At 57.3% G+C, this 10,086-nt stretch overlaps 4 protein-coding genes across 4 annotated transcripts; all 4 read right to left on the reverse strand.

Moving 5' to 3' along the window:
• Window positions 1-369: 369 nt before the first annotated feature.
• DQ04_06441000 (calcium-translocating P-type ATPase) lies at window positions 370-3,393 on the reverse strand (the record flags this gene model as incomplete). The annotated part of the gene is made up of 1 exon (XM_009314699.1): window positions 370-3,393. One exon carries the CDS (start codon window positions 3,391-3,393, stop codon window positions 370-372), a length of 3,024 nt encoding a protein of 1,007 aa, XP_009312974.1.
• A 298-nt stretch (window positions 3,394-3,691) lies between these two features.
• On the reverse strand, window positions 3,692-4,483 carry DQ04_06441010 (hypothetical protein; the record flags this gene model as incomplete). The annotated part of the gene is made up of 1 exon (XM_009314700.1): window positions 3,692-4,483. One exon carries the CDS (start codon window positions 4,481-4,483, stop codon window positions 3,692-3,694), a length of 792 nt encoding a protein of 263 aa, XP_009312975.1.
• An 855-nt stretch (window positions 4,484-5,338) lies between these two features.
• On the reverse strand, window positions 5,339-6,922 carry DQ04_06441020 (ubiquinone biosynthesis protein; the record flags this gene model as incomplete). Its single annotated transcript, XM_009314701.1, has 1 exon — window positions 5,339-6,922. One exon carries the CDS (start codon window positions 6,920-6,922, stop codon window positions 5,339-5,341), a length of 1,584 nt encoding a protein of 527 aa, XP_009312976.1.
• A 311-nt stretch (window positions 6,923-7,233) lies between these two features.
• On the reverse strand, window positions 7,234-9,642 carry DQ04_06441030 (ubiquitin-activating enzyme; the record flags this gene model as incomplete). The annotated part of the gene is made up of 1 exon (XM_009314702.1): window positions 7,234-9,642. The coding sequence occupies one exon, from the start codon at window positions 9,640-9,642 to the stop codon at window positions 7,234-7,236; it is 2,409 nt and encodes an 802-aa protein (XP_009312977.1).
• Window positions 9,643-10,086: the final 444 nt, after the last annotated feature.

Consider the following 10,086-nt stretch of genomic DNA (forward strand, 5'->3'; position numbering starts at 1 on the left):
CCCTCCCCTCCTTTTTTTTTTTTTCTATTCCTTCGTCGTGTGTTTTATTTCCTTTACTCCCCTGTAAGATGGCTTGTGATCGCACGTACACATTGCATGGGCGCCTGGTTGTGTATGCGCGCACGATCTGCCCACACGCCGTCACGGCTGTGAATAAATAATCCCCCCACCCGCCGCCGGATGGTCCGCGCTCTCCTATATGCGCCCTGCTCTATTCAAATCAAGCACAGAACCCAAGATACACACACACACACACACACACACACATACACACACAACCGCTTACACGCATACACACAGTTTCACAAGCACATTCTCTTTCACTTTCTCTCTCTCTCTCTCTCCCTCGTTCCCTCTCCCTCAGTCTCTCTAGTCATTCTTCTTGGCGTGGCGTGCCTGCATGCGCCGTGTAATAAGCTTCAGCAGCTCGTCAATGAAGATAACAGGCAGACTGAAGACGAGCACAGCCTTCCAGTCCTCGAAGTTCGTCGGCACAAGAATGCTCCACGGCTGGGCGTGCTTCACCACCTGCGGGTCAACCCCCAGCGGAGCAATGTTAAACAGGGACGCAAGGAATGGAACGTACATGATCACAAGGTGCAGTGCAAGTGAAGAAAATATGGCGAGGAGCAGCCAGATATTGCTCGACGGCCGCGTTATGATGAGAGAGGCGTTCTCGCTCAGCGCGTTGAGGGCGTTCAGCATCTCCACCACGACGAGGATGGAAAGCGCAATCGCCCGCGCCGTCTCTGGGTCAGCGAGGATGGCGCAGGTGGGGTTCTGCATGTCCGTGCACGCCGCGTACGTGGTCAGGTCGCGCCATGTGAAGCCGTGGCTGAGGAACCACCAGATGAACCCGCCCACTGTGGCAAGCCCCACGTATGTGCCAACCACCATGTAGCGCAGGAACAACCAGCCATTCACAATGGGCTCGTCGAGGCGGCGCGGCTGCTGCTCCATAATATCAGGGTCTGGGGCGTTGAAACCGAGCGCCGTCGCAGGGAGGCCGTCCGTGACGAGATTCACCCACAGCAGCTGCACTGGCGAGAGCGCCTCCGGCAGCCCGAAGATACCCGTTACGAGGATGCACGCAACCTCGCCAATGTTGCTGCTAATGAGGTAGCGAATGAACTGCTTTGTGTTGTTGAAGATGGAGCGGCCCTCCCGCACTGCCTTCACAACAGTGGCAAAGTTGTCATCAGCCAGTACCATCTTGCTAGCCGCCTTGGCCACTTCTGTACCGCTTCCCATGGCAATGCCAATGTCTGCCTTCTTGAGAGCCGGGGCGTCATTCACGCCATCACCAGTCATGGCACAGATAAGTCGCTGCTCCTGCAGCAGCTTCACTAACTGCATCTTGTGCGAAGGATCAGTACGGCTAAAGAGCACTGCCCTCATCACAGCCTGCCGTTTCTCTGCAAGACTCATGGCGTCAAACTCTTGCCCAGTATAGCTCAAGCCTTCGGTTGCGTGGGTAGAGGGCATCAGCCCAAGTTTGCCGCAGATGGCCTCTGCCGTCTCCTTGCGGTCTCCAGTGATAACAACAACGCGGACGCCTGCAGTGTGGCACTTGGCGATGGCCTCCCGCACCTCCTCGCGTGGGGGATCGAGCATGCCACATGCCCCGACAAATGTGAGGTCAGACTCAATCTTATCAAAGCCCGCCGGATCGTTGAGTTTCAGCTCCTTCATGGGGCGTATCGGCTTGAAGGCGAATCCGATGCAACGCAGGGCCTCTTCGCTGGATGACATGGCGTCGAGCTTTGAGATGATGCGTGAGCGAAGCGCCGCGGTGAGGGGCACAACAACGCCGTCTTCCCGCATCACTTGCGTCGAGCGGCGCAGCACCTCCTCTGGCGCCCCCTTCACAAACAGACTGTGCAAGTCAGACACCGTCCCGGAGGTGGCGTGCACACTCATCGACTTGCGTTCCCGTGTGAACTCCAGGGTGGTGTTCTTTCTCCACTTCTGCTCCGCCAGTGTGCGGAACGCGCGAACCCGGGTACAGTCTGACGGTTGTGCGAGCTTCTCACTCATCACCAGCAACGCCGCCTCTGTTGACTCGCCAACCTTCTCCACACGGTTCTTCACTGCGTTGTACTCCAGCGATGCGTCATTGCAAAGAACAGCAATGTTCGCCAACATGCTGAGCGCGCCGTCCGACTCCAATGCGGACGTGGTGATCTTGCCACCGCACGTCACAGCATCTCGCTGAATATTGAACTTTGAATCCTTCAACGTGTACTCCTTCACCTCCCCATCGCTCCAGAGTGTGAACACTTCCAGGACAGACATCATGTTTGTAGTAAGCGTGCCTGTCTTGTCGGAGCAAATAACGGTGCAGCGACCAAGCGTCTCCACGCTGGGGAGATCCCGCACAAGTGCGTTGTGCCGTGCCATGCGCCGTGTGCCGAGTGCGAGGCACGTAGTGACGACAGCAGGAAGCCCCTCCGGAATCGCCGCTACAGCAAGGGCAACAGCAACCTTTAGACAATGCACCGTTGGCTGAATGTAGCGCTCATACCACGCCTCTTCAGGCGCAGGTGTGTGCGTGGCGAACCAGCGGAGCATGTTGATCGCAAACACCGCAAGACAAATGTAGCCAATCACCTTGGAGAGCAGCACACCAAACTCATCCAGCTTGATCTGCAGCGGCGTCTTGACCTCCTCCTGCTCCCGCACATCCCGCTCGATGGTGCCGATCTCGGTGGAGGTTCCGGTGCTCACAACGACGCAGAGTGCCCTGCCGTACACAATTGCCGTGCCGCTGTACACCATGCTAGCTGGGAACCGCTCGCTGCGTCCTTTCACTGCCTCCACCTGCTTGATCGCCTCGACAGACTCCCCGTTGAGAATCGCCTGGTCGACGCGCAGCGTTGTGCTGTGCACCTCCAGCACCCTCATGTCCGCCGCGACGCGGTTGCCTACCGCCACCTCCACCACGTCGCCTGGCACGAGCTCCTCTGCCTGCACCGTCATTGTCTTGCCGCCGCGCACCACAACCGCCGTTTTGGGCACAAAGGACTTGAGTGCCTCAATGGCGCCCTCCGCACGGTTCTCTTGCCAGACCCCAACCGTCGCATTCAGCACAAGGATAAGGAGAATGATAAACGGCTCCACGAAATCCGTGGCGTTCTTCTCAATGACCGCCATGACGAAACTCGTCATGGCTGCAAGGAGAAGGATGCGCACAAGGGTGTCCTCGAATTGGGCAAGAACCAACTTCCAGAAGGGCGTCGGCGGCTCTGCGGGGAGCTCATTGCTGCCAAACTGCTGACGGCGCTCCTCCACCTCTGCAGTAGAGAGGCCACGCTTCGGGTTAACCTGAAGCGCCTCCGCCACTGCTGTTGCATTCATCGAGGCGGCATCTGTCGGAAGGGAGACCAACACCATCGTTACCGTGTACGCCTCTCCCTGCCCCTGGCTCTTTACTTTTAGCGAACTTTGCCTTTCTGTTTGTAAATTACTAAAAATAGAAGGTTTGAAAAGCCCCAGTGAAGAAGCAGAAGAAAACGGGGATACAAACGACATGCTACAGTGATTCAGCCACACTTTTCAAGCAGCAACAACAAGAACAAAAGAAAAACTTCCAACCATCAGCAACGCCGCTGTCACCACCACCACCACCAGAACAACAACAACAAGACCATCAGTATCCAACACAATCAACAACAACGACTGGCATAGCATACTAGAAGAGTTTGATCTTTCTCGCCTTCCGCTGTTTGATGGGGCCTTTGCGCTGTACCGCAGCCCCGTCGCGTGCAGCACCTCCTGCAACCGACACTGCCACTTCCTCTGTGCCGTCCCACCCGTCTTCGGCGCGGTCCAGCAGTTCTGGCGGACCTGCCTCATACTTTCGGAAGAGATACTCGATGGAGTACTTCCACCGCTCTTCGTCGTACTTCTGTCGCTCCAACAATTTATCATAGTCGCGTGGTGTCTTGGGAATCTCCGCGTGAACGCGGTGATCCACCACAGGGAGCCCAAGCAAGGCGTAGGCCTCTGGCGTGGCATAAATGGCGTACCGCTGCGGCATCAGCTCCTCGCGCATAAAACGCCGCGCCACGTACACTGTCTCGTACTTCCGTCCAAACCAACAGTTCTTGTTCTCATCGTACAGGTTCACCAGGAAGATGACAGGAATGTGGATGGTTGGGATTTGCCGCGGCTCTCCAACCTCCAGGAGCGACCGGTTCCGAATCTGGCACGGATACGACCTGGGGAGGTAGCGTATGTCGTACTCCCCAGGGCGGTGTTCGCTCATCGGGTACCGCGTTGCATTCTCCCTCATACGCAGCTCATACGTTGAGAGAGCCATGCGCTTCCAGTACGGCGTGTGGGCGAGGCGGTCGCTGTAGCCCTGCGAGACGCCAAAGGGACCGCCGACTTCACCGGGCGGCGGAGGCGGCATCGTCACCTTCACGTCGTGGCGCGGCGGCGGAACCCACGGCGCAACACGTCGTACTACAGTTCGCCGCATCGCGCTGTCTGCTCTTTTTCTGCTTCTGCTTCTGCTGCTATCTCCTTCGCCTGCTTGTTTTTTTTTTTTTGCTACTTTTCTCGTGCGTGCGTACTGACGAGATGCTGGGATGGCGATACTCCGACTCTCAATCAACGCCGAGACACCTGCACGGCGGCCTTCGTCGAACGGCGCTCAAAAAGCGAAGGCGACAGGGGAGTCCAACGTGCGTGTGCACGTGTGTAATGTGTAGTGGGTGTGAGGAAGAGGGAGTGTGTTATAAATCGTGGTCTCTCCCAATCGCGTTCGCACTCGCTCGCTACTACCTGCAACCAGTGACTGTAGAGAGCAAAAATAAAGACACAGAAGGATAAAACAATAAATAATAGCAATGATGGTAGTCAAATGAAGCACGCCCCGTAACCGCCTGATGCGGCGTGTGGCAGCAGAAGGCAACGCGACAAAAGAACCAAAAAACAAAAGTTCAAGGCGATGCTGCATCACAACGTCAAATGTGTGTGTCCGAGCGGTATAGCAAGACTCGTCTCCATGTATCCCTCCTCGCACCAATCCTAGGAAATGAGAAGACAAGCCCATAGAGCACACAAATGACACCAAAACATCAACAACAACAACAACAACAACCAGCACAACGCGGACGACTATCGACACCTAAGAGAAACCAACGCAAACACAAAATAAGTCACGATCCTACGCACACGTATGCCTTTCCCTTCGGATACCTTCTCCGCAGACATACACGGGCACACACACACACAAAGACAGGCATACACACATACATGAATCTATATATATATATATATATCCGCGTATGCATGTATACACATCTATGCATGTGGGCGGGCATGCCTCCGTCTAACCGCTGAGTTGAATATGCAAAGTGTCATCAAATGCCTGCATAAGTTCTGGATGGCGCCACGTGGCGTACCACAGCAACAGCGACGAAACTGTCTCCGCCCACCACGCGCGCAGTAGTATACAGAATACACGCCACTGCGACTTTGGCCCACTTGCAACAAGCGCAGAGTACCGCAGCATGCGCAGTGGTCGATTGACGGGCTCACACAACTCTCTATTAATTGCCTTAGTTGCCATTATATTGCGCAGCACCAGCGCATACTCCTTTGGCAGACGCGATACGATATCGTTTACCTCCTGCATCTTGCTCCGCACTTGCTCACGCATCAATTCTTGTGTGGCCTTTGTCGTAACGCGTGACCCGACGCTATAGTACTCGTACGGATGCTGCAAGAAGCAAGATGCAAACAGTGCGTAGTCGTCACATCCAAACCGTTCCGCAATGCGCTTCAGTGTCGGCGTGTCGTGGGAGACTGCGGATGTCCAGATGGCGGCCAGCTCGACGCGCAGCTCGTCTGAGAGCTCCGTGCAGAGGCCAAAGTCCAGCAGAACCACCTGCGGCTGTCCGTTCGGAAGCCGGTGCACAAGAATGTTCCCCGCGTGCGGGTCGCCGTGCACGAATCCGGTGACAAACAGCTGGTACGACAGCGCGTCGTAGAGCCACGTGGCGACCGTCCGCGGGTCGATGCCAAGCGCCTCCATGCGACTGCGGTCCGACATCTTTGCCGCGTTCGCTACCAACCGCGTGGTCAACACGCGCCGCGTCGTGTAATCGCGCACCACCTCCGCCGTGATGACGCGGTCGCCGAAGCCACCGGCCTTTAAATCCCGAGACGCCCGCTCGCAGTTACTCGCCTCCAGCGTGAAGTCCAGCTCGTTCGCCACCGTGTTGTTCAGCTTCGCGACGATCTCCGAGAGGTCGTAGCCACGAAAGAAGAAGCCGGCGACGCCAAGCATCAACTGAATCGTCCGCATATCCCCTCGGAAGCGCTGCGCAACGTCAATGTACTGCACCTTCACCGCCACCTCCGTGCCGTCCTCCTTGAGGGTGCCGCGGTGCACCTGCGCAAGTGAGGCCGCAGCGAGTGGCCGCGGGTCGAGTGTCTCGAAGACGTCTCCAATAGGACGACCGAAGTCGCGCTCGAGCGTCGCCACCACCTCCGAGAAGGGACGCGTCATCACCGCGTCCTGCAGCGCCGCCATGGTGGTACAGTACTGCAACGGCAGAATGTGGCTCATGTTGGCGAATATCTGCCCTGCCTTGACGTACAGGCCGCCGTTCGTTTCGGCGAGCGTGACGAGGCGGGTGGCGCTGCGGAGGTGCACCTCATTCCACGCCTCCTGCGACTCGGCAGCGGCACTCCCGAGCAGGCTCCACTGGTAATCGACAAGGATGCAGCCACCAACGTAGGCGCAGCGGCAGACACGGCCAACACCCTCAAGCAGCACACGTGTGGGCAGCAGCGGCGCCGGCAGGGATTCGCGCGGCGGAAGCATCACAACAGCCGTCGCAGCAGCACTGCTGCACACCGCAACGCCAACGCAGCGGCCAACAAGGCGACGGTACAAGCGTGTCCCCATGCGGACAACCCCAATGATGAACTACTCCACACTGCAGGGGGGGAGAAGACAAAATAAGAAAGAGATCGAACAAAGAAAGACACATGACGGCATGGCGTTGATCGTGATCACATGTGCGGTCTTCATTTGGTACATGATGGCTTTTTTTGTTTAAAACAACANAAAAAATCGAAGATTACTTCCAACAAGAGAGCGAGCCTTCTGTGCCGATTTATGCGACCGTATTTTCTTTTTTGTTTTGGTTTAAACGCGGTCCCTGAAGCATACGTGTGTGTGTGTGTTGCGCCACTTGTCTGTCCACCAAGGCTGACTCAATCAATCTCCACCACGTCTTCATCGTCCTCATCGGAGGCGACCACCACCACAGCAGCAGCGGCGGACGCACCTTCACCCCCCTCGGCCGCCACTCGCACCGCTGAGGGAACAACATCATCGTCACCGTCCCTACCAGCATCACCAGCTGCTGCGGCCGCCTCCGCTACGAGTGTGCGTTCCAGCTGCAACGCCGCCTCAAGCCCCTCCAGCACATACGCATCGTCTTCCTGCTGTGAAGGAGAGTGCTCAATGACAACGCGCCACTCTACTTCGTGGTCGAGATCGTCCACGAGCAGCTCCAGCGGCTTGGTACCAGCAGTCATCAACTTCGCGAGCGGCATCGCCGTCATCGTCTCAAACTCGCCCTCCTCATACAGCACATTGGGGCCGCTGAAGACCGACGGCGCTGACATCGACAAGCGGTCACGCAGCACGTCAGCCACGAAGGAGCCGAGTGTTGTACGCGTAGCGTCGAGGTGGACACGAACAACCGGACGACAATCTCGACAAACCACACAGGAACTGTTCGGCGTATTGGGTGGCGCACTGTGCACCAAGAATAGGTCCGTTGTCCACCGTTGCCTTTCCCCACCGTTGTGCATGTTGCTGCAGTCGTCAGCAAAGAGAGGAGAGAGGCGGCGGCGGCGCACCTGCGGGGCCCGTCGCACGTAGACCATCTGCGGCTGCGGTGCACTGCGCGGCGCCACCCCTGCCCCAAGTACGCACAGCGCCTGCTGCACCACCGCAGCGGCAACAATGGCGTTCGTTGTCGCAATGGCCGGCACGATGGCGCCGGCAACGCTGCGTATCTCCTCCACTGACTGCGGCGGCTCAATGTGAAACACCGCCGCGCGGAGGTTCGACACCGCCGCCACAAAATCAACGGTGTCATCGTCCTCCTTCCGGAATCCGACACGCACGCCGCGCCGCGCACACCGTGTAAAGGAATCAAGGAAGAGAACAGCAGTCTCCTGAAGAGACATAGGGTTGTCCCGCGAAAACTCGGCAGATTTCCCACCCGCAGCAGTGGCCGTTGCGTGCTCCTCGGCACGCTCCATGACGCCCTCCGCCAGCGGCACCGGCGGCTGCGTTGCCCACACAGCCTTCATATCAAGCAACTCGCGTATCTTATCGTGGAAGAGACAGCGCGCCAACGTGGATGCCACGCCACATAGGCGACACACGCGGTCGTCACCACTGTGCTGTTCGTCGTCTTGTTGCTGCTGTTGCTGCATTGGGTCAAGAAACGCGTCAACAAACGCCAACTCATCATCGCCCCCACGCTGGCCGTCGCCAAAGAGCCGTTCGTACAGTTCCTTCGCGTAGTGCACGCAGTGGACCATCGTGGTCGGGCGTGCGTGAATTGTGCAGACCGCAACTGTCTTCTGGCTCGCCGCCTTCGGGTGACAATCATAGCACTCGTAGCGGCCGCGCACAATCGGCTGCACCTGACCGTTGTACCCCATCGTGCCGCTCTCAATGAGTGGCACACCAGCGCTCATGCACATGCGGTTTACGTGCTGCCGAGCCGCCACATTGTCGAGGGCATTCAGCACAACCGCGAACTGACGGTAAAAGGCATCATCATACGCGTCGTTTATGATGTTAGCGTGATGGGCGCGAATGCTGGGCAACCGACGCGACGTGGAGGAAGTGAACCAGCCGAGAATTGCCTTGCGCGCTGTCTCCGCCTTGGAGGCGCCGACATCCTCCTTCTGGAAGAGAAACTGCCGGTTGAGGTTTGTCGCGTCGATGGTGTCGAGGTCGAAGACGTCCACGTTACAGAAGCCATACAGCACGAGAACCTTGAGCAGCTCGCAGCCGATCCCGCCAGCGCCAACAACCAGCACCCGCTTCCCCAACAGCGCCTCCTCTGCATCGCCTGCTGTGGCCATGGCTACTGCATCCGCAACCCTCACCGGCCGATCTTCCCAGTATACTGGTAGCTGGTGTGCTGTCCTATCAACTGATGAGGCAAATGTCAATTCGGTAACGCGGGGCAAGCGAGCGGCTGCCTCAATTACTGAAGCCGTCATACCACTTGGCAACTCGATGGCACTGCTTGCAACCAGCCTCAGTGACGATGCAAGAGCTCCTGGGACGAAACAGAATGAGGCTCCTTTGCCCCCTTCATGCATATGCACCTCCACTGCTGGCATATCGCCATCCGCGTCACCCTCCACCTCGTGTTGTTGCTGTTTCTGCTGTCGCAGAGCATCACGCACTGCTGCAGTAAAGGCGGCTTCTGATATCTGCAGCAGCGCGTTCCCTGGAGTCTCCGCAACGGCGCTGGTCGACCGCCCCTCGTATTTCAAACGCTTGGCGTTGCTTGCTTCATCATCGCATGCTAATGACTTGCCGTGGGGAAACAAAACGTGCCCAATGGACACCTGCATCGTTACCATTCGCTGAGTACATAAATAAATAAAAATAAAGAGAAGGGTTAGCATGATAGAAGGTGCCCTACGCATCAGATACAAGCGTGTGAAGGGGTTAACCTCCACGTTATGCGAGGCACCAAGGCACACAGAATTCAAGCCGCTAACAATATTCACGATCGTGAGAATACCCACTCTTAATGCACAGCCACAACACATCGCGGTGCCATATTCAAGCGTATTCCGTTATGTCGGGGTAAATCAAAACAACCCTTCAGCAAATTTCGACTCTTGGAGGACTCTGCGGCGCCAGGCTCACGGCATCGCACAGCGCCAGGACCAGAAGCGTCTTGCTGGGACGTAGTATTGCCCCTGCCGCTCCTCGTACGTGTGCACCACCGGCAACGCTGGAGGAATGGCCACCCACATCAAATACAACCACCCTGACGGACCGGCTGAAGCGGCACAAGA

This window comes from Trypanosoma grayi (assembly GCF_000691245.1).
Source record: "Trypanosoma grayi strain ANR4 Tgr_644_V1, whole genome shotgun sequence".
Classification (NCBI taxonomy): Eukaryota; Euglenozoa; class Kinetoplastea; order Trypanosomatida; family Trypanosomatidae; genus Trypanosoma; species Trypanosoma grayi.